The 24,400-nt window shown below is 47.3% G+C and overlaps 1 protein-coding gene across 6 annotated transcripts in view; it reads left to right on the top strand.

Annotated features, from left to right (window-relative positions):
* IL1RAP (interleukin 1 receptor accessory protein) overlaps nt 1–23,915 on the top strand; it is a 95,062-nt gene extending 71,147 nt beyond the window's left edge. For 3 of the 6 annotated variants that reach the window (XM_081190224.1, XM_081190225.1, XM_081190226.1), the window contains one exon: nt 22,880–23,915. In XM_081190224.1, coding sequence (XP_081046350.1) covers nt 22,880–23,610 — 731 coding nt within the window. In that variant the 3' untranslated portion in view covers nt 23,611–23,915. Of the gene's footprint in view, nt 1–14,221; nt 16,004–16,187; nt 16,610–22,879 lie in introns of those variants that run through there. The other 3 variants (XM_081190222.1, XM_081190223.1, XR_014007047.1) reach the window with 2 other exon arrangements.
* The last annotated feature ends 485 nt before the right edge of the window (nt 23,916–24,400 follow it).

The following is a 24,400-nucleotide window of genomic DNA, read 5'->3' as shown; positions in this document are numbered from 1 at the left end:
CACGCCCTCAAGCTTTTGCTCTGCTCCTTCTGTTCCCCTGCTATTTTAGACGAGATGGGAAGGCTGCCATTCTCTGTGTCCTCCCCCCCAACATCCTCGTTCGGCTCCTACAGATCCCAGACTGCCACCCTTCTTTCCTTCCTAGCCTCACCTTCTTCCTCTCCCCAGTTTCGGTTACAGAGATGATCACTCCTTGGGTCTCACTATGTTCTTTTAAATTTCTGGTATTTTGTGATATGCTGCCTTTCCAGGCAAAGCCCGGGGAGGTGGGGAAGAAGAAGAAGAAGAAGAAGAGTTTGGATTTCAAGTCGGGGAGCAGGTCTTCCAAGACTCCCAGCCAAGATGGTCAGTCAGTGTAGAAACCCTGAGCTGGGTTGACCAAGGCTCTGACTCCATACGAGCTTCCTTTGTTCCTGTGAAGCAGCTTGCGTGATATTAGTTTCAGTTGTACTGAAATACTTTTTAAAAATTTCATTACAGTTGCAAAGTCAAAAGTCTAAAAGCTCTCTGCAGCCCAACACAGCACCTCAAACGAAATAAGCTAAAAAAGGAATGCCACAGAATCATAAATAACCTCTTTAAAGAAAGCAGGCCAAGCATATTAGTTCAAAAAGATGGAAGCAGAAAGGTCTTCATGGCCTTTTTGAAAGCCTCCCCTCCATGTTCCTGTTTGACCAGTTTGGTCTGCAGGACTTGCACAGAAGGGCCAAACAGTTTTTGCTCCGTGTCTTTGCAGAGTTGAGCTTTCAGCACAGCAACCCCAAGAGTAGCCTGCCTATTAAAGTTTGGCAGTTTTAGACACCTGCGCTTTTTTTATTTAAAAAATCTGTTTCAGCAAGCTTAACCCAGATGCAAAAACCAATTAGGTACGCCCATTTTAAAATGTTCCTGCTTTTATTTATAGAGCGGTGATGGTTTTAATGTACGCTGCACAGGAATTATTTGATTTAAATGATTTTCTAAATTATCCTACGTAAAATAATTAACATAAAAAATAGGTGCATTCGATATCACTTGGGTGGGAGTTCCAAGACCAAGAGGCCAACACCAAAAAGGCCATGACTCTATTGCCCGCCAATCTTTTAAATCTTAGTGGTGGGCTTCATACAGGGACAGGCAGTCCTTCAAACAACCTGATCCCAGCCTTCAGGGATCCTCTCTGGCTATGCTCTCCAGATTGTCAGGGGTTGGACTCAATGACTATTACGGTCCCACCCAAGTCAGTGATTTCCAAATTGTCCCCTCCACCACTCACGAGGGGCTGATGTGGGGAAACTTTTGGCCCCCAGATGTTCCTGAACTACAGCTCCTAATCTCACATGGCCGCTGGCCTTGTTTGCTAGAGCAGATGGGAGTTGTAGCTCAGCAATATCCAGAGCTCCATCCCTCAGTTAAGAGCTGCAGACTCTCTTTCACTGATTTCCTTTTCATACTCTCAGAGTGGGTGCTGGTCAGGATGAATTTAGGTTTGATGAGGCCCTCAGCTCCTGAAGGTAGTGGGGCCCTTTCTATGTCCAGCTGTCCTTTGTCAACAACAAATTGTTCCTGTTTTTTGTTGTTGAATATATGCTAGATGGCAATTGATGGACCTCATAGGTACCTATAGCCTTTTGCACATGTTGCCATGCGAACAGTCCATGCAAAATGTAGGCACTCTATATATAGCAGGCGGGGCCCATGATTTACACCATGGGAGCCTACACAACACAAAACACGGTTGCTGTAGGTAGGTTTTATTTTATTTGTTTTTTATCTTATATTTTGGAAATGTGCATCCAGGTTATTTTTTCCTTTAAATTTTTTTGGGGCCCCCAAGAGAGTGGGGCCCTAAGCTAGAGCTTATACAATGGATGCTCGGGTTGCAAACGTGATCCGTATGGGATGCACGTTGGCAACCTGCAACATTCGCAACCCACGTCTGTGTGTCTGCGCACGCGCGTGTTGCCATTCGGTGCTTCTGCGCATGCGCAACCGCCAAAACCCGGAAGTATCCCGTTCCGGTACTTCCGGGTTCCGGCGGTCCACAACCTGAAAAAACGCAGCCTGAAGCGCCTGTAACCCGAGGTGTGGTTGTACATAAATCTGGAACTGGTACAGATGTACCCTTTAACTCCGTGGCCAAGCAAGGATTCAAACCCTGGTCTCTAGTCTGACACTCTAACCACTATACCCCCACTGCCTCTCTGCAGGTGCTCTGCGTTACTCCCAGACCACACCACATCTGAAAGGCGTATTTATCACTCATTCACCCGCTAGCTCATCGTTAGGCAGACTCTGCCCCCCCTTTAATTGTTCTCGAGGTTTTTTAATCTCTCAGTTTATGTTTGTTTTCATCCTTTGATTAATCAACTGCAACTTAGCAGCAGGTGTGCGAAACAGATTGAGGCCTGCACTATCTTGTTGCATCTTTGAGGTGGGGGGGGAGACTGCGCCCCAATGCTGGGTGGAGCCGGAGCCTCCAAAGCAAGGGCAGAGCCTTGCAACTTCCGTGGAAAAGCCCTTTCGATATTTGAAGGTAGCTCTCCTATCTCTCCAGCTCCCTCAACCATTCCTGATACGTAATATATACATATATCTTAGAGTCGGCTCCATGGAATTGAATGGTACTTGCGTCCGAACAGAAATATCTAAGAGGCAGTCCCAGGCATAGCTTTCTTGGCAGCAGATCTTATTGATGGTGATGGTGATGATAATGATAATGATGATCTATCTATCTATCTATCATCTATCTATCTACCATCTATCTATCTATCTATCTATCTATCTATCATCTATCATCTATCATCTATCATCTATCTATCTATCTATCTATCTATCTATCTATCATCTATCATCTATCTATCTATATCTATCTATCATCTATCTATCATCTATCTATCTATCTATATCTATCTATCTATCTATCTATCTATCTATCTATCTATCTATCTATCTATCTATCTATCATCTTCTTCTTCTTTGGCAATCCCTCATAGCTGAGTAAGATTGTCTTCCATGAACAATGAGTCTGTAAGTGACTGTGGAGGCCAATTCTGGATCCACACGTCCTTCCACAGTGGAGACATAGGCAGGAGTTGATCATGGTGAGGATTTGCCAAGTGTGCCTTCCTCTTAGCGCATTTCTTAAGTTTGGAGTAGAGCAGTTGCTTTGTCTTCCATAAACATGGTCTTAACAGTGAGTCCGTAAGTGACTGTGGAGGCCAATTCTGGATCCACACGTCCTTCCAAAGTGGGGACATTGGTTCCCGGGCAGGAGTTGATCACGGTGTGGATTTGCCAAGCGTGCCTTCCTCTTAGCACGTTTCTCCCTTGTGTTCTGAGTTCAAGTGTCTTCAAAGCCCATGACGCCTTTGGTCAAGGCTGTTCTCCAATTGGAGCACTCGCAGGCCAGCGTTTCCTAGTTGTTGGTGTTTATACTACTTTTTTATTTTAGATTTGCCTTTAAACCTCTTTTGTTGACCACCAGCATTACGCTTTCCATTTCTAAGTTCGGAATAGAGTAGTTGCTTTGGAAGACGATCATCAGGCATCCACACGACATGACCAGTCCAACAAAGGTGATGTTGAAGAATCATTGCTTCAACACTGGTGATCTTTGCTTCTTCCAGTACTCTGGTATTAGCCTGCCTGTCTTCCCAAGTGATGTGCAACATTTTTCAGAGGCCCCGTTGATGGAGTCTTTCGAGGAGTTGGAGATGGCGTTTAGAAGTGGTCCATGTTTCGCAAGCATAATTTATTATTTATTCCCTGCCCATCTGGCTGGGTTTCCTCAGCCTCCAACAAAATATTAAAAATACAATAAAATATACGCGAGGATGACATGCAAAGGACTGGACTGCAAATATTTTGGCATTTTGAATTCCTGGTGTGTGCAGCCTTGCAAGCTGCGTCTTGTGCCCCTCCTCCTCCTCCTCCTGACCCCTTTCCTGGTGTCTTTGCAGAAGGGTCCTTGAGCCTCTTCTCTCCTGCTGTGCACAGCTGGGTGGCAAAGTTGTTTTCCCTGCTTGTGTTTTGTCCTCCCCTCTTCCTTCAAAGCAGCCGAACTCTGCCTTTTCACTTTGAAGCCTAAGTGGATCTGATTCTTAAGGGAGCCTGGCAACGCATGAAATTGCTGTCAGCTCATCTCTGGCTTCTTAGAGAGCACCCTGTGCTCTTCGTTTCTCTTGTAGGTAGAGGATTACGCCATCCTCTTGAGGAACTGGCAGGAAGGGAATTAGCCCAGGACTCCTTTGGAGTCACAGCAGCAAGGAAAGTTAATGCTATTTTAGGCTGCATCCGCAGACGTCTAGTGTCCAGATCAAGCGAAGTCAGAGTCCCTCTCTCTTCTGTCTTGGCCAGACCACACCTGGAATACTGTGTCCAATTCTGGGCACCACAATTTAAGAAGCATATTGATAAGCTGGAAAGTGTGCAACCAAGGAGGGCCACCAAGATGATCAAGTGTCTGGAAACCAAGCCTTATGAGGAGTGGTTGAAGGAGAAACGACTGAGAGGAGATATGAGAGCCATGTTCAAATATATCAAGGGCTGCCACATGGAAGAAGGAACCATCTTGTTTTCTCCTGCTCTGGAGGGTAGGACTCGAACCCATGGTTTCAAGTTACAAGAAAGGAGATTCTGATTAAACATCAGGAAGAACTTTCTGACAGTAAGAGCAGTTCAACAGTGGAACAGTCTCCCTTGGGAGTTGGTGGACTCTCCTTCCTTGGAGGTTGGATGGTTTGAAAAAGAAAAGGTTCTGACCTCCTTTTTACTCCTTTGCCTAGTCTTCAGACCTCAGCTGGCACAAAAGAGTCTTTGAGAAAGAGTATTCTTGCAGAGTATTGCTGCTTTTATTCTTAAAAAGTCTTCTTCTCCAAGCACGACCGACAGCTTTTACACACACCAAACACAACCAGCTTTTTTTTTTAATATTTATTGGGATTTTACAAATTATATCAGACATAACAATACACACAAACACAAACAAACAAAAAAAAACCAAGTATAATTTCAAAACCTTATTTTCTTAAAACTTACTTCACCGACCTCCTCATAACTCCCCTTTCTGTGTTCCCATTTCAAATATTTAGTTCAGCAAATCCTCACCCTTAATTTTATCTAATTGTCATCCTTTCTTTTCTTTTAACTTAATCTTTACAGCTGTACTCCATTTAATTTCTAAAACCACACCATTCTAGCACTCATTAATTTTACAATATTTCTTAAGATAGTTCTTAAATTTCTTCCAATCTTCTTCCGCCGTCTCTTTTCCCTGGTCTCGGATTCTGCCAGTCATTTCTGCTAGTCCCATATAGTCTATCACCTTCATCTGCCATTCTTCCAAGGTGGGTAGATCTTGTGTCTTCCAATACTTTGCAATGAGTATTCTTGCTGCTGTTGTAACATACATAAAGAATGTTCTGTCTTTCTTTGGCACCAATTGGCCGACAATGCCCAGGAGAAAGGCCTCTGGTTTCTTCAAGAAGGTATATTTAAATACCTTTTTCATTTCATTGTATATCATTTCCCAGAAAGCCTTAATCCTTGGGCACGTCCACCAAAGGTGAAAGAATGTACCTTCAGTTTCTTTACATTTCCAACATTTATTATCAGGCAAGTGGTAAATTTTTGCAAGCTTGACTGGGGTCATGTACCACCTATAAATCATTTTCATAATATTTTCCTTTAAGGCATTACATGCCGTAAATTTCAAACGCAACCAGCTTTCTACCATCCAGCCAATCCACAGCACCAAACACTAACATCATAACAATTTGGTGAAAGGTTGCAAGACTCATTGTAGGCCACTGACTCAAGCTGACTTAGTTCTTTTAGCATTAAAGAAACAGCGGCCAATTTTTAGCCATGACAGGTCATCTGTCATGGGTGCTTCAGTTGAGATTCCTGCATCGCAGGGCATTGGACTAGATGACCACTGGTGTCCCTCCCAAGGCTATAATTTTATGAGTCTATGAATTAGGCATTTGCCCCTGTCCAGGCATTCTCTTGGGGTAGGACCACCCCAAAGGAGACCCACTCAGCAGCATGGATGTGGCCAAGAGGGGCAGGGAAGGGCATTCCTCCCCCCCAAAAAACCCCAATGAAAATACATAGTTAACTGAGACTCTCCCCCCCCCAAAACCCCCCGAAAGGGCTGCCCCCCTAACAAAAATTGTGGCTAAGCCCTTGCCCAGCAACACCAGGTTTGGGATCTCTTCCAGTTAACCATGATCCCCCCCCAGCTGCAGTGGGATCCCCCCCTGCTTTCTCTGCTGTCTAGAAGTGACAGTTTCACACCGACTTTGCATTCATTATCTAAAAGCAGCTGCAGAATTTTGCGCCTGCAAAGGGATAAGTCCTGCCACCAGCTTGCGTTTGACACTTTGTAGGGCATCTCTGCCCCCCCCCCCCCCGCTAGCACTTCCTTGCAGGGTTCTGGTATGAGTGCACAGCGTTTCCCAGCTTCCCGGGCAGGATGTCACCCACCCCCACCCCCACCCCATTTTAATAGTGGAAGCTGATCCACAGGCACGCTCCCTTTGTCTGTGTGTCCTCTCCACCCTCTGAATTGACTAGGGCAGCCTTTCTCAACCTGTGGGTCCCCAGATGTTGTTGAACTACAACTCCCATCACCCCAGCTAGCAAGGCCAGAGCTCAGGGATGATGGGAGTTGTAGTCCAACAACAACCCACGGGTTGAGAACCGCTGGACTAGGGAAACCCATGTGCAGGTCAGCACAAGATCTCTGTCAGATTCGTCCCCCGGTCCTGGCTGATAGGGGTGGGGGGGGCTTTTTCGGTGAGAGCAATGGCGCTGTGTCCCTAATGAGATTCTGCGAGAGACTACCAGGGAGGAACTGTCTTAGGAAACCCCCCCAAGCCCAAAAATGCATTCCCCCCCCCTCTATGTATCATGCCAATGGAAGAAACATCCTTAGTGAAATATAAAAGCTTTGGTTTTTTTTAAATATTTTATTAAGTTTTATCAATAGAAAAGTTCAGAAAAATACAAAAACAGAAAAATACAAAATTACAAAATACAAAAATACAAACATTAAACACAAAGAAGAAGAAAAAATACATATAAAAGAAAACAAAACTCCCTCTTTTTTAATTTCTCATCTTTAGTTAACTTATTTTCCTGACTTCCTCACGCCTCCCTTTTTTGTATCCCTTTTAAAAATTGGTTCAGCAAATTCATATCCTATTAGTTTATCTATTGTCAATCCCATATTACATTTTACCTTGTTGCTAGAACCCCTTCAATTCATTTCAATGTCATCAGCATTCAAGAATTTTACAATATTTCTGTAAATAAGTTTTAAATTTCCTCCAATCTTCTTCCACCGACTCTTCTCCCTTATAAAAGCTTTGTTTTAACTGTGATGCAAGGTGCATGTCAGGCAGATGAGAACTGGGTCTAATTATGGCTACTCTTTTTATGGCTACAGCTGGAGGCAGAAATGCTTTTGAATCCCAGTTGCTGGAAACCAGTCTTGTGTTCGAATCCTGATTGCTGGTTTTGGTGAATCTGGTCAGCCCTGTGAGAACAGGACGCTGGGCTAGATGCCCCCCCCCACACACACACACTTTGGCCTGATCCAGAAGGCGCTTCCATTCTCGTGTTCATTTATTTTTATTTTTTATTTCATAAAATTTATACTCTGCTTGATTGCGGTGGGCAGGGGGGGGGGGGCAGCCTCAAAGCAGTTTACGGAAAGATAAAGCCATAACATCAGGAAACAAATTGCAATGCATTGAAACGTACACAAACTTAAAATACAAACTTAGCTGGTCCCTAAGGTGCTACTGGAAGGATTTTTATTATTATTATTATTATTTTAAAATACAAAAATAGATTAAAATTCACACCAGCATTTTCTGTGCATCTGGGAGGGCGCTGAAAAAAATGGAGTGAAGCTGCCTGCTTGGTATCATGAGGCAGGGAGTTCCAAAGTGTAGGTGCTGCCACACTTGCTTCATGCTTAAGCAAACATGGCTGGCTCCACTGCATCTGCAGTGAATCCTGGACACTTTAAAATTAGCAGCAGAAAAGAACGTGTCCAGAGGAGGGCAACCAAAATGGTCAAAGGCCTGGAAACGATGCCTTATGAGGAACGGCTAAGGGAGCTGGGCATGTTTAGCCTGGAGAAGAGGAGGTTAAGGGGTGATATGATAGCCATGTTCAAATATATAAAAGGATGTCACATAGAGGAGGGAGAAAGGTTGTTTTCTGCTGCTCCAGAGAAGCGGACACGGAGCAATGGTTCCAAACTACAAGAAAGAAGATTCCACCTAAACATTAGGAAGAACTTCCTGACAGTCAGAGCTGTTTGACAGTGGAATTTGCTGCCAAGGAGTGTGGTGGAGTCTCCTACTTTGGAGGTCTTTAAGCAGAGGCTTGACAACCATATGTCAGGAGTGCTCTGATGGTGTTTCCTGCTTGGCAGGGGGTTGGACTCGATGGCCCTTGTGGTCTCTTCCAACTCTAGGATTCTAGGAAACTGCATTGCATCTTGCCGAAGACAGCTGACCTGGCAGCCCCTCTGCACAGGGAAATGACAAGTGTGTTCTCAGTTCTGTGCAGGGTGGGATCTCCTTGCCTCCGCAGTCGGAGGCAGCGACGCTCCTGAATGCCAGTCGCTGGGAACCACAGGAGGCCAGAGTTGCTCATGAGCTCCGTTCCTGCTTGCTAGTTTCCAACGGGCAGCTGGTTGGCCACCGTGGGGACCGGCTGCTGGGCAAATAAAGGGAGAGTGGGAGGCAAGGAAATGCTGAGCCAATGATGCCCTGCCTCTGTCCCCCCACCCCTTTCTCCTTCTCCGCTATTTCATAAAAAAAGAAATCAAACTGACAAATAATAATAATAATTATCATTTTATTTATACCCCACCCTCCCCGGCTAGACTCAGGACTCAGGGCGGCTAACACCAGTAAAATTACAGTAACAACATAATGGGAGGGGGGGCAATTTAAAATACAAGTTAAAAATGCAATTTAAAATGCAGCCTCATTTTAATAGTAGCCCATAGATCAAAACCATAAGGGTCAGACTGAGTCCAAACCAAAGGCCAGGTGGAACAGCTCTGTCTTGCAGGCCCTGCAGAAAGTTGTCAAGTCCCGCAGAGCCCTGGTTTCTTGGGACAGAGCGTTCCACCAAGTCGGGGCCAGTGCTGAAAAGGCCCTGGCCCTGGTTGAGACTGATCTAACCACCTTGCAACTTGGGACCTCCAAAGTGTTGTCATTTGTGGACCTTAAGGTCCTCCGCGGGGCGTACCAGGAGAGGCAGTCCCGTAGGTACGAGGGTCCTAGGCCGCATAGGGCTTTAAAGGTCAAAACCAGCACCTTAAACCTGATCCTGTACTCCACCGGGAGCCAGTGCAACTGGTAAAGCACTGGGTGAATATGCTCCCATGGCAAGGACCCCGTAAGGAGCCTTGCCGCGGCATTCTGCACCCGCTGGAGTTTCTGGGTCAGCTTCAAGGGCAGCCCCGCGTAGAGCGAATTACAATAATCAAGCCTGGAGGAGACCGTTGCATGGATCACTGTGGCCAGATCAGGGCGAGAAAGGAAAGGGTAAAGGTAAAGGGACCCCTGACCATTAGGGTCCAGTTGTGGCCGACTCTGGGGTTGCGGCGCTCATCTCGCTTTACTGGCCGAGGGAGCCGGCGTACAGCTTCCGGGTCATGTGGCCAGCATGACTAAGCCGCTTCTGGCGAACCAGAGCAGCACACGGAAACGCTGTTTACCTTCCCGCCGGAGTGGTACCTATTTATCTACTTGCACTTTGATGTGCTTTCAAACTGCTAGGTTGGCAGGAGCAGGGACCGAGCAATGCGAGCTCACCCCCTCGCGGGGATTCGAACCGCCGACCTTCTGATCGGCAAGCCCTAGGCTCTGTGGTTTAACCAACAGCGCCACCCAAAGGAAAGGGACCAACTCCTTAATACGGCGGAGATGGAAAAATGCCACATAAAGCAATACAGTCAAAACATATATTTAAACAGTTGAAAGGAGGAGTAAACGAAGCATTGTGGAAGCGATTTCCTGAATGTGGAAAAATCCGCAGGTGCCTGAAAGTTAAAACAGAAGGTGTTTGCTGTGTGACAGTAATACTACCTCCAATTTGGGGGCAGTTTGTCTCTTAGTACCTGTTGCTGGAGATCAAGAGCAATAGAGGGCTGTTCCCTTCATGTCCTCTGCTAGATCGGTCTTGGGTCTGATCCTGCAGCCTCTCCCTGTTCTTTTTTTGATGTTCTCCACTGTGCGTTACCCAGGAGACACCCGCATGTCAGCACGTAACAGCTCAGTGTTCTTCCATCTTCTCCCTTGCAGACTGGAGTTTGCAAGTAAGCTCCTTAGGGATCAGCGACTGGGGGCAGGAAAGCTTCAGCCAGGGTCCTATGCACCCTTTTCCCACTTCGAAATTGGCGGCGAGGGGGGGGGGACAGGTCTCAAACTTAGCCCCCCCCCCAGATCTCCTCCAAGAGACTTAAATTTCACATTAGGGATTTGTGCAAATAAGGGGAAAGTTTTTGGCATTGCATAATTTGCTCCCCAATCCAGATGTTTCTTCAACTGGATTTCTTAGCCCAGCTACTGGGGGGAAAGGAAGGAAGTTTATGAACATTGAAAGAATTCATTCATCCCCTCGTTCATTTTAAGCAGTTATTAGTCATCTTTTCCGAGTCCGGAAAGCCACAAGAATGAGGAAGTCCCATAGCTCAGTGGGGCAGAGGGCCACCTTTGCACACAGAAGGTCCCAAGTTTAACCCATGAAAGCACCTCTAGGTAGGGCTGGGAAAGATTTGTAGAATCTTAGAGTGGGAAGGGATCCCTGGAGGTCATTTAGCTCAACCCCGCGCAGAGCTAAAGTCCAATCAGAGCTGAAGAATCCCTGAGAGGCGAGCATTCAACCTCTGCTTGAAAATCTCCAGGGAAGGATCATCCCCCACCCTGCCTGTAATTCTGGAGAGATGCTGCCAGTCTGTGCAGGCAATCTTGGGCTGGACAGATCAGCTTCATCTGATCCTCAGAATGATCTCAGAGCGGGATCAGCAAACTTTTTCAGCAGTCCACTGTCCCTCAGACCTTGTGGGGGGCCAGACTGTAATTTGAAAAAAATAATAATGAACGAATTCCTGTGCCCCACAAATAACCCAGAGATGCATTTTAAATAAAAGGACACATTCTACTCATGTAAAAACATGCTGATTCCTGAACCATCCATGGGCTGGATTGAGAAGGCGATTGGGCCGGATCCGGACCCTGGGCCTTAGTTTGCCTACCCATGTCTTAGAGCAGTGTTCCCCAACCTTGGGCCTCCAGCTGTTTTTGGACTACAACTCCCATCATCCCTCGCTAGCAAGACCAGTGGTCAAGGATGATGGGAATTGTAGTCCAAAAAGAGCTGGAGGCCCAAGGTTGGGGAACGCTGTCTTAGAGCATAGCTAGCATTCCTACTTTGCTTTGCCTCCGTTTCTGCAATGCATCGCCTCCCTCATCTCAGTTTATTTCGGATCCTGGTGCATAATCAATTGCACGCCATCTAATTGGAGAGGAAACATTTTTTTTTTACGAGGAGAAGGGATTTAATTAAACGTGAAATGCCTATCTTCGGAGAACGCCTGTAAATTATGGATGCGCCTTTGTGCGTAATATTAATTGATGCGACAGTCGCCACGGCACTTTTCCGTCAGAGGGATAGAAAAATAGGAACCAGCTGAAATTACGTATATGGGTTACGCAGTAGGTGACATCAGATGTGGGGCTTTCAAAGCGCAATGCTTTGCTGGTCTTTGGAGCTGGCAGAGCGCTGTCCCCCCACTTTGATTTCAAACTGCCCAGGCTAAAACAGGTCACTTGACTGCTTTGTGGTGCCAGATGATTGACAGGTGCGAAGCTCCACCCGCCTGTCAAACTTGGCCAATGCTGGGGGTGGGAGGGCCACCAGCTGGACCCAGATCTCCACCCCTGGTATAGCTACTGTGTGGGGAAAGAATGACCATAGACGATAGCTTAAGAATTGGAGAGCTGGAAGGGACCCCATGTGGTCATCTATCCCAACCCCCCGCATTGCAGGAATCCTAGAAAAAGAGCCCCTGACAGAGGGCCATCCGACCTCCAAGGAAAGAGAGTCAACCACCTTCTGAGGAAGTCCATTCAACCAGCTCTTACTGTCAGAAGGTTATTCCTGCAAGAATCTCCTTTCTTGAAACTTGAATCCATTGGTTTGGATCCTTCCTCTCTCTTCCATGGGGCAGGTATTTGAAGGTGGCTGTCATATCAATCTTTCAGTCTTCTCTTCTCCAGGCTAAACCTACCCAACTCCCTCACCCGTTCCTCACAAGGCTTGGTTTCCAGACCCCTGAACATCTCTGCACATTCTCCAGCTTGTCAGTTTCCTCCTTAGATGGTGGCACCCAGAACGGGACACAGGACAAAAAAATGATTTCTGTGGGGGGACCTCAGGTCCCACATACCCCTGAACATCCTCTGTAGTCCCCACTGCACCCCAGAGAGCCCTCTATGGGCATTGCTGGTAGATACCTGCATGCCCACCTGAGCCCAACTGAATTTGGGGGTTCTGCGTGCATCTTTTGATCCCAAGGAGGTTTTGCATCTGAGGCCAACAGTTGATCTTCGCTGCTAGTTCCCTGAAGCTTCAGCTAGAGGCGTGTCTGGTGGATGGCGAGGAACTGTTGACAGTTTAAAATAGAAATGAACGCAGAAAATTGAGGGCCATAAATGTTTAAAAGCCTCCGCAGAGCACAAAGACAGCAGGATCAAAAAGGACAAAGTTGAAATGACTACGTTTAAAAGCACCAAAATGAGACACTAAGATGCCCCAGTAACTGGGAGGTCCTTGTCTCTTACGAGATGGTTAAGGAGTTCTGGTACCTGTCTCACTGGGAAGAGAATAGGGGGTATAATCATAGAATATGATCATGGAATTGTAGTGCTGGAAGGGACCACGAGGGTCATCTAGTCCAACCCCCTGTAAGGCAAGAATCTTTTGGCCCAATGTGGGGCTCAGACCCATGACCCTGGCCTTGTGCTCTACCAATTGAGCTATCCCAGAAGTGACAGAGAATAGTAGGATTGGCCCAGTGTCAGGCCCCTGTGGACCTCCTGGTGTTGCTGAACTCCAGCTCCCAGGCAGTATTGCCCAATGGTCAGGGCTGATGGCAGCTGGAGTCTAAATAAATATCCAGACGGCCGTCCCTGCACTGGGGTCAAATGCAGAGTTTTGTCAGGCAACCGAGAGGTTCAGGAAAGGGCAACCAACAATGATCAAGGGGACAGAGCAACAATATGAAGAAAGTTTGGGTCTTTTTAGAGAACGGGCAAGGAAGAGGTGGACTGATAGAGGTTTGCAAAAAATATGCATGGCCGGGTGAAAGTGGGAAGATTGAAGATTTTCTTCGCCAGATGGGCGGGGTATAAATAATAAATTATTATTATTTCTCCCTAACACGTGAAAGGTGAATGTTGGAAGATTCAGGACAGATAAAAGGAGGGACTTCTTAGTTAAACTGTGGAACTCGCTGCCACAAGAGGCAGTTATGACCACTAATGACCCAACTATCAGGGATGGTGTTAGCTGGAGTCCAATTAATATCCTGCTCTGGGGTGAAAAGCAGAGTTTGGCCGGGCAGCCTCCTCACATTTTGCACACGCTCCTTTGTCTGTGTTTATGGTGCTTATTGATGCTGAAAAAGCCTTTGATAATGTCTCATGGGCCTTCATACTGAAGGTGCTAGAGGCGATGAACTTTGGAACGACATTTATAAGAGAAATAGAAACTATTTACTCTAGGCTAGAGGTTGATTCTTAATAATACCATTACTGAAGAATGCAACCTTATGAAAGGAACAAGGCAGGGCTGTCCTCTTTCTCCGCTATCATTTATATTAGTGTTAGAAGTCCTGACGCGTAATATAAGAGCCGGTGAAAATATTAGAGGAGTAAAGGTAGGCAGTAAGGAATTTAAATTGAAAGCATTTACAGATGGTTTAGTAATTACGGTAGAAGACCCAGATGTTTTGAACTGCAGCTCCCATAAGCCACAGAGATGGCAGTCCCCAACATCTGGAGGGCTTTCTTAGGGGCTAGAAACTTCACAAGGAGGAAGCTGAGAACTCACAGGTTCCTGGGCTCAGCTGCCGGAGGGCAGTCTGCCTGCCCCAACCTTCCCTAACCCACTCAGTGTGTTTTCTTCCCTCCTTGCCCTCTGCCAGTTGTCACGGATGAGACATTGAGCTTCATCCAGAGGAGCCGCCGTCTGCTGGTGGTGCTGAGCCCCAACTATGTCCTCCAGGGGACGCAAGCTCTGCTGGAGCTGAAAGCGGGCCTGGAGAACATGGCGGCCAGGGGGTCCATCAAGGTGATCCTTGTCCAGTACCAGGCCATCAAGAAGAGCAAGGTCAAGGAGCTCAGGCGGGCAAAGGCCGCCCTCACCGTCATCAAGTGGCAGGGGGAGAAGTCCAGCTACCCTCGGGGAAGGTTCTGGAAGCAACTGCTGGTGGAGATGCCCGTCAAGAGCGGCCGGACCAAGAGCTCCGGGCTGGAGCAGGACTTTGCCCAGCCTCCTCTGGGAGATGTCTGAGGACAAGGGGAGCTTGAGCACCCAGCGCTGGGGTGGGGGAGAGGCGTAGCTGGAGAGCGAGGGTTTCTGGGATGGAGGGCACCCTCTCTCAAATCCCAAGGGCCCGGCTGCCTCTCCCCTCCAGCGCCCGACTTGAGCCTGCCTCGCCTGCCTCGGTTTCCCTTCGGACACCAGCCCACAAAAGCCAAATTGCTTTTCTACTGGAGCGAGTCAGTATCCTTCCAGGTTGATGTGGGAGCAATGAGGTCTTGCCCGCCCCCCCAGTTTGGCGCAAGAGATCTCCAGGGCCTCTGAAGGCCACTCTCCCTACCTTGCAACCGATCCCCTGGCCTAGAGACCCACTGTGATGTTTTTAAACTCTGCCAGGGTTGCTTGATAGCCCCCACCGCCCAGAACCCAGAATGCAGAGCAGGTAGGGAGTTTTTTGCCCCGTGGAGGCAGCGGGCTGCATTTCCTCACCCACCCGCCCTCCTTGAAGCAGCCAATGTAGAATCATAGAACTGCAGAATTGGGGCCCAAGGGTCATCTAGTCCCACCCCCTGCAATGCAAGGATGTGGGCGGGGTGCCTTCAGGTCAAAAGCCCCATTCTTTTTTCTGCATCCTAGGAGAGTCTGTGTGTTTCCTTTCCCTTCCACCATTTCCCATCAGCCTCCCTTTGCTCCCATCTTCTCTAGAACGGAAAGCCATGTTTGCAATTGTACCTCTCTTTTTTTAACCCCCATGTTCAGTATTATTTCTCATGCCATCTGCCTCTAATCTGCCGGGAGAGTCAAACGGGCAGGTTTACATGGAGTTCTTGCTGGTGAGCCTGGGAGAACAGCCCCCAGGGTGGGATTTTCTTTTCGTTCTCAGATTTGATGGAAGCAGTTTTCCATCTCACAAACACACACACACAGAAACCACAATGCAACTGACATTAGGATTCCAAAGCCCGTTTGCACTGCTCTGAGAACTCGCTCCGACCGTGGGTTGCATGTTTGGCGGATGACATCAGCAAGCCAAAGAAGAACCTTGTGTGAGCCTTCACCACAGAGACACAGAGAGACGTCTCAGGGTTCCCGATTCCTTTGTCTCCCACATCTCAGGGTCTGCGGCCAACAGCAGGTGCTTGCAAGCTTCTGTGGTGAACTCAGAACATCCTAGAGCCAAACCATTTCTAGCATGTGCATGATAAAAGATAGGTTGAGCAGCTTGTGCCTAAAACACCCAAATGACCTTTGACCTCTGGGCTGTTGTTTTGGGAGACGTGGTCTTAAACTTCTTGATGGAGCAAAGATTTAAATTTGGTGCACGGAGTCTAAACCCATCACGTGCACCAGTCCTGGACCATGCATCTTCTGATGTGGGTGTTCTAGTGAATGAATTGGCTCTTCCAAGCACCCTTGCAGTTAAGCACTAGCCTGCTTACCGTAGGCGACTAGGGCACCCTTGCAGTTAAGCACTAGCCTGCTTACCGTAGGCGACTAGGGCACCCTTGCAGTTAAGCACTAGCCTGCTTACCGTAGGCGACTAGGGCACCCTTGCAGTTAAGCACTAGCCTGCTTACCGTAGGCGACTAGGGCACCCTTGCAGTTAAGCACTAGCCTGCTTACTGTAGGCGACTAGGGCTTCCACACAGGCGAGCAAGTGGGCTGGCAGAGATGGGGCAGAGTCCTCCAGAGCCCTCTTCCATACCCTACAGTGGCCTGTCGGAGGAGAGAAGCCCTGCCCTCCGCTCTGCCCAATAAAGAACTTTGATAGTACTCACAGAGTTGGAAGGAACCCCCAGTGGTCATTTAGTCCAACCCGCTGCAATGCATACATATCCCAAAGCAGTTGGAGGGCAAAATAAGGTTGGCAAAGGCCGATCAGGGGTTGCAGTTGAGAATTCATCCATTCATCTCCTTTTGTTGCCATTTTTGTTAACACAGTGCCAGTTCCCCACCTCCCTTTCCTTATATCATCTGCTTTGAAAAGTGACCTTGTTTTAATTTTGTTGCGTTCAGTTTGCATTGAAATAAAACGCTTATTTTGATAGTTTTCCTTTTTGTGCTTCAGTTCATTCTCCATGTCTCATGTGTCTGTGTGTCTGCTCCTTCCTCCTCCACAACCCCAGTTTCTTTTCCCCATTCGTCCTTCAAGAGAGGGGTCTGCCATTAGCCAGGTCTCAGAAGTTCCTTTGCAGGAGTCTTGTCACAACCAATAGGAACTGTGCTGGGTCACACCACCCTGGGCTCAGATGGGACTGATGTGTCCATGAGGCAGTAAAATTCACAACCCTTCCCCAAGGAAGCGGATACATTGGGTGGTCTTCAGCCAAGACTTACTTCAAGATTGCCCACTGAAATAAATGAGCATGACACAGGTCCATTGATCCCAATGAGTCTACTCTGAGTAAGACCTAATGCCACCCACTAGAAATATAGTAAGATGCCTTGCAGTGGGTTGTCTTGTTTGGCAATCACTCGTAGCTGAATAAGATTCCATGAACACGGTTTTAACAGTGAGTCAATAATAATAATAATAATAATAATAATAATAATAATAATAATAATAATAATAATAATAATAATAATTAATAAGGTGATTATGATAATGATAATGATGATGATTTATTATTTATACCCTGCCCATCTGGTTGGGTTTCCCCAGCCACCCTGGGTGGCTCCCAACAGAATATTAAACAGAATAAAACATCAAACATTAAAAACTTCCCAAAGTGACTATGGAGGCCAGTTCTGGATCCACACACCCTTCCACATTGGGGACATTGGTTTCCAGGCGGAAGTTGATCACAGTGTGGATTTGCCAAGTGTGCCTTCCTCTTAGCACGTTTCTCCCTTGTGTCCTGAGTTCGAGAGTCTTCAAAGCCCATGACACCTTTGGTCAAGGCTGTTCTCCAACTGGAGCGCTTGCAGGCCAGTGTTTCCCAATTGTTGGTGTTTATACTACATTTTTCAAGATTTGCCTTGAGACAGTCTTTAAACCCCTTTTGGTGACCACCAGCATTACGCTTTCCATTTCTAAGTTTGGAATAGAGTAGTTGCTTTAGAAGATGATCATCAGGCATCTGCACATCATGACCAGTCCAGCAAAGTTGATGTTGAAGAATCATTGCTTCAACACGGGTGATCTTCGCTTCTTCCAGTAGCACAGAGCACTGGGTGCCGCTTGGCTGGTCCTTGCCCCCTCCCCCAAGATAGCCTTCTGCTCTCAGAGGGCAGTGGAGGATCTTGTCCCATCCCCAGTGGTCAAGTCTTACCATCTTCTGTGCATGGAACAAGAGGTGTGGGAATGTTAAGGATAGTAAAGGTAAAGGGACCCCTGACCATTAGGTCCAGTTGTGGCCGACTCTGGGGTTGCGGCGCTCATCTCACTTTATTGGCCGAGGGAGCCGGCGTACAGCTTCCGGGTCATGTGGCCAGCATGATGAAGCCGCTTCTGGTGAACCAGAGCAATGCACAGAAACACCATTTACCTTCCCGACGGAGTGGTACCTATTTATCTACTTGCACGTTGACGTGCTTTGAAACTGCTAGGTGGGCAGGAGCTGGGACTGAGCAACGGGAGCTCACCCCATCATGGGGATTCGAACCGCTGACCTTCTGATTGGCAAGTCCTAGGCACAGTGGTTTAACCCACAGCGCCACTCGCGTCCCCGTTAAGGATAGTAGGAAAGGGTATATTGAATAAGTATTATCCTTCCTTCACCCACGCCAGTGAGTGATGTAGCAGAGAAGATTCCCCTCAATATAGCTGGAAGCTAGTTTGCAGACTCATTTGAATCTCTTAGTTAAGATTATTTCCCAGTATCCCTTTTGATCCCTCTTAAAAGAATAAAGTCATGAGAGTCTTTCTGAGTAAAGTAACAAAAAGTTTACTCACATTTCAGCTCACGATTTGATCCCTGAAAGGCAGGCTTTACTTAATAGTTACACAAAGAAACTGCGAGTTGATCTCATGTGCTGGTGGCTTAGAGCCAGCAGACAGCAAAATTACATTAATACAACAAAATGGCTACAGGAGAGCAGCATGGCAGCAAAAGAGCAAGACAATAGAAAGACAAAAGTGACCGAGAAAAAGACTGTGTGACTCGGCTCTTTGATGGAGTCAGCCAGAGCCATGCCCGTCTCCCAGGTCACATGCAGAGGGAGATATTCCAGACCAGTAGAATAGGAAATTACAATGAATGAATGAATTTTTATTTGTGTCAGCCATTGGCCACAGCAATAAAACAACAATACCCAAAGAATAGAAATAAAAAGTCAATTATATAAAATACATTTTAGGGTTTTGAATCAATAGTCAAATAGTGGACCTTATTCTGATTGCCCCAGCTAGAAACCTTGCAGCCTTTGCTGTCAGCTGCTCATCTTGATCTGCCAAGAGAAAGGACACAGTGGCAGTGGCTGGGCGACCCAGAATGGACAATAAAAGAGGGGTGATAATCTCCTTCCTCAAGTCATTATAAAGAGTGCAAGCCAGAAGGGCATGCGCCACCAATTTGGTCCTGCCATCTCCACAGGGCCATAAGCGTTTTCCATGTGGAATCTGTTGGAATTGTCCCTCAAGTCCAGCTGAGGGCAACACATTCAATCTCACGAGAGTAAAAGCATGTCTATATTTTAGAATTGCTCGGTTATGCAGATAGGGTGCTGGAGAGTCAAAATGGGAAGGTGGGAAATAGTCATACCACGGGCAGAATTTCCTTATTGTGGCCAAGTTGTTCTGACACTCGATATCATTTCGGCGCTGACAAATTAGAGTGTTTGCCTTACTAAAACCCAGCGTGAGTAGCTGTTGTGGTGATAAACCACAAGAGTGAAGTTTCTGATAGACAATTTTAGTTACCCTGACTGGATGTCCCCCTGCCTGTGCCCACGCTAGGGAAATAAGGAATGTTGCATTTGACAGCATCAATGGATTACATCCCACAAGAGCCTTCACCTGTTGCCAGGATCCCAGAGAGCTGGTCACCTCAAAAAGGATACTGTGGAGTTAGCAAAGGTTCAGCAAAGGGCAACCAAAATTATCAGGCAGATGGAGGGACTCACCTTGGAGGAAAGGTTTGGGACTTTTCACTTTAGCGATTGCCCTTGGGGTCCCTTCCAGAGATTCAGCTCTCAGACAAACATTTCTCCGATGAAAATAGGGGCATCAGGAAGCTTCTTCCGTGTCTGATCTCCTGCACACATAGATGTGGCTATAAACATCTTCACCTGTCAGCTTCATCCAGTTAAAACCTCTCCACCCAACCCACCTCACAGCATTGTTGTAAAGTAAAAAATGTGTCAGGGAAGGGATCATTTGCAACAATCTCATCGATAACCTGCCATGAGTCCTTGTCAGGGAAAAGAGTTGGAAAAATAATAATAATAATAATAATAATAATAATAATAATAATAATAATAATAATAATAATAATGAAGAAACTGTGAGAATGATCAGGAACATTACTAAAGGGTGAATTCTTACTTCTGAGTAAATATGCTGAAGTTTGCAGTGTCAGGCTGCCCGGTCTTGACCCAGTTACATGGGAGCAAGCTGCATTGAATACAGTGGGACTTACTTCTGAGTAGACAGTGTCAAGCAACACTTCCCATGTTCCCTAAGAAATAGCTGGTTTCAGAAGCATTGCAATGTAATAAAATAATTTTATTATAATTTATTATTTATACCCCGCCCATCTGGCTGGGTTTCCCCAGACACTCTGGGCTGCTTCCAACAAAATATTGAAATACAATGTAAGAATTTACAGTGGACTGGTGACATTTCCCACCAAAATTATAGGAAGGGCTTTGTATGCCAGCGTCACAATTTCCTTCACTGGGTGCAGGAATTTTATTGTCAGTATAAACAGGGGCTCCGCTTTTTCCACCTACACACACAGACACACACAGCTTTTAATTGTTTCCTGAGAGGTGGAGGGGGGGGGGGAGGAAAATCAGAACATTCTGGGATCAAATCAGAAACTGGGGTGGCTTCTGTCATTCCAGGACTGTCCCTGGAAAATCAGGGAACTTGAAGAGTATGCAATGATTCTCTGACTAGAACCCACTGCTCCAAATGCTGGAGAAAATGCCTATATATATATATATATAATTGTAGAACTGGATGGGACCCCAAGGATCATCCAGTCCACCCCCTGCAATGCAGGAATCCACAGCTGTCCCATGCAGGAATCGAACCTGCAACCTTGGCGACAGCTGCAAGAATGCTTTTTGCCCAGGGCTGGAAAGAAGAGAAAACTCCAAAGAAGACAGAATCATAGAATCATAGAATCATAGAGTTGGAATAGACCACAAGGGCCATCGAGTCCAACCCCCTGCCAAGCAGGAAACACCACCAGAGCACTCCTGACATATGGTTGTCAAGCCTCTGCTTAAAGACCTCCAAAGTAGGAGACTCCACCACACTCCTTGGCAGCAAATTCCACTGTCCAACAGCTCTTACTGTCAGGAAGTTCTTCCTAATGTTTAGGTGGAATCTTCTTTCTTGTAGTTTGGATCCATTGCTCCGTGTCCGCTTCTCTGGAGCAGCAGAAAACAACCTTTCTCCCTCCTCTATGTGACATCCTTTTATATATTTGAACATGGCTATCATATCACCCCTTAACCTCCTCTTCTCCAGGCTAAACATGCCCAGCTCCCTTAGCCGTTCCTCCTAAGGCATCGTTTCCAGGCCTTTGACCATTTTGGTTGCCCTCCTCTGGACACGTTCCAGTTTGTCAGTGTCCTTCTTGAACTGTGGTGCCCAGAACTGGACACAGTACTCCAGGTGAGGTCTGACCAGAGCAGAATACAGTGGCACTATTACTTCCCTTGATCTAGATGCTATACTCCTATTGATGCAGCCCAGAATTGCATTGGCTTTTTTAGCTGCTGCATCACACTGTTGGCTCATGTCAAGTTTGTGGTCAACCAAGACTCCTAGATCCTTTTCACATGTACTGCTCTCAAGCCAGGTGTCCCCCATCTTGTATTTGTGCCTCTCATTTTTTTTGCCCAAGTGCAATACTTTACATTTCTCCCTGTTAAAGTTCATCTTGTTTGTTTTGGCTCAGTTCTCTAATCTGTCAAGGTCATTTTGAAGTGGTCGTTTTGAAGTGTGATCCTGTCCTCTGGGGTGTTAGCCACCCAGATGATGGACTGTGCCGAAACGGCAAAAATGATGGGGAGGATCAGACACCTAGATGACAAGAAATTCAATAAGGAATGGGGGGGGGGGAATTTACTGAGTATCTTAAAGATCACTGTAAATATCTGAAGACGCTAGCAGGGTCGATTTAATATAATTTGATAAGGTTAAATGTGGGTTTAAATAAGTGTGGATAAGTATAATTAGATGCGGTAAGGTTGAAAACAAAAAGATAAATGTTGGAAGCCAAGGGGGGGGGGAGTCGCGGGACTCTGAGAATCCCACTACAGTGGTACCTTGCTTCTCAAACGCCTTGGTACTTAAACAACTTGGAACCCAAACAATGCAAACCCGGAAGTAAGCGTTCCGGTTTGCAAACCTTTTTCGGAAGCCGAACTTTCCCCATTTTGAGTGTTGCACTTCTGGTCTGAGTGTTACGCTTAGATCTGTCTGTTTTTGCTATTTATTTTGCATTTATGTTTTTGCGGCTCTTTTTGTTTTGTTTTTGTGACTGTGTGGAACCCAGTTCAGCTACTGATTGATTGATTGATTGATTGATTGATTGTGCGACTGCAGTACATTGTTTCTTGCTTTCATTTTATGGATCAGTGGTCTCATCAGATAGTAAAATTCATGTAAATTGCTGCTTTAGGGGTTGTTTTTAAAAGTCTGGAACAGATTAATCCGTTTTGCATTACAGTGGTACCTCTGGTTACGTTCTTAATTCGTTCCCAGGGTCTGTTCTTAACCTGAAGCAGCACTTTAGCTAATGGGGCCTCTTGCTGCTGCCGGACCGCCACTGCGCAATTTCTGTTCTCATCCTGAAGCAAAGTTCTTAACCCAAGGTACTATTTCTGGGTTAGCGGAGTCTGTAACCTGAAGCATATGTAACCTGAAGCGTCTGTAACCCGAGGTACCACTGTACTTTCTATGGGAAAGCATGCCTTGGTTTTGGAACACTTTGGTTTTGGAACGGATTCAGTCTGAGAACCAAGGTACCGCTGTAATGTATAAATGTGATTCTGCTTAAAATGAATGCTATTTCTAAAAATTGGGGGGAGAGAGGAAGAGCCTGAAACCTTGGCGTTCTCAGCGCCACGCTCTAACCAGCTGAGCTATCCAGGCTGATATAGGTGCAGAGACCTGACTGCCCTGCTTTCCTCTCCCCCTCAGATACCACGGAAGCCATTTTCGACTTCATCCAGAGGAGCCGCAAGATGATTGTGGTCCTGAGTCCCGACTACCTCCTGGAGAAAAGCATCAGCATGCTGGAGTTCAAGCTGGGTCTCTTGTGCCAGAACAACATCGCCACCAAGCTGGTGGTGGTGGAGTACCGCCCCCTTCTCCGCGCCCACCCCAACATCCAGCAGCTGAGGGAGTCGGTGGCCTTTGTGGCCTGGAAGGGAGAGAGGTCTAAGCGCCCCGGCTCCAAATTCTGGAAAGCCCTGCGCTTGGCGCTGCCCCTGAGGAGCCTCAACGCAGCCGGCAGCTGCTCCTGGAACGAGAGCTGCTCTTCCCACTCGGACATCAGCCTGGACCATGTCCAGAAGAAGAAGGGCCGCTTGAAAGGACCGGCTGAAGCGCCCGGCTCCCGGCCGAAAGGCCTCCCCGTCCAAAGGGACCTGGCGCCGCTGCCCAGGTCAAAGGCCAAAGACCACGCCAAGCCCTTCCTGGCCTGCCGCTGCTGTGTGGCCTACTGCAACGAGAACCACAAACTCGGGGGCCACGGGCGAGGCGGGGCCAAGCCCAAACTGGGGCTGCAGTGCCACCGGACACCCGTGGGAGAGGCCAAGGGGCGGAGGTTGCAGAAGAGCGAGAAGCCGTCGCAGCAGCACCCGCCGTCAGCGCTCAGCCTTCGCCACTACGCAGACTTGTCAAACAACAATGACTTTTACGTGCTCTAGGTGTCCCTCTCGCCCCCTGGGCATTGGGGTGAGGGGAGAGGAGGTCTCCCGTGGGTTGAGGGTCCATGCCGTTGGGGTGAAGGAGCCGGCACAAGGGCACAATGCTCTGTGGGATGAGTTTGGGGCCGTGTTAGGAGGCCGGGGTTCCTGCTCCACGAGCCTAGATAAAGGTAAAGGGACCCCTGACCATTAGGTCCAGTCATGGCCGACTCTGGGGTTGTGGCGCTCATCTCGCTTTACTGGCCGAGGGAGCCGGCATACAGCTTCCGGGTCATGTGGCCAGCATGACTAAGCCGCTTCTGGCGAACCAGAGCAGCGCACGGAAACACCGTATACCTTCCCACCAGAGCGATACCTATTTATCTACTTGCACATTGACGTGCTTTCGAACTGCTAGGTTGGCAGGAGCAGGGACCGAGCAACGGCAGCTCACCCCATCGCGGGGATTCGAACCACAACCTTCTGATCAGCAAGTCCTAGGCTCTGCGGTTTAACCCACAGTGCTACCCACGTCCCTTCCATGAGCCTAGGGATTCCCCAAAATGCACGCACAGATCAGGCAGCTCAGATGTCTCAAAATTAGGTACGTTCCCTGACACTGGAGAAGGTATCTGGCTAGAGGTGGCTGAAGGTCTTGAGTAGTCCTTTTAGCAGGTGCTTCAAAGGTGTCTAGGTCCTAAAGAAGGACAGAACTTTCTTTATGTATGCTACAACAACAGCAAGAATACTTATTGCAAAGTATTGGAAGACACAAGACTTACCCACTCTGGAAGAATGGCAGATGAAAATG

Source organism: Podarcis bocagei (genome assembly GCF_964188305.1).
Source record: "Podarcis bocagei genome assembly, chromosome: 4".
Taxonomy (NCBI): domain Eukaryota; kingdom Metazoa; phylum Chordata; class Lepidosauria; order Squamata; family Lacertidae; genus Podarcis; species Podarcis bocagei.
Note: the sequence above shows the minus strand (reverse complement) of the source record. Positions and strands in the feature narration are given on the sequence as shown.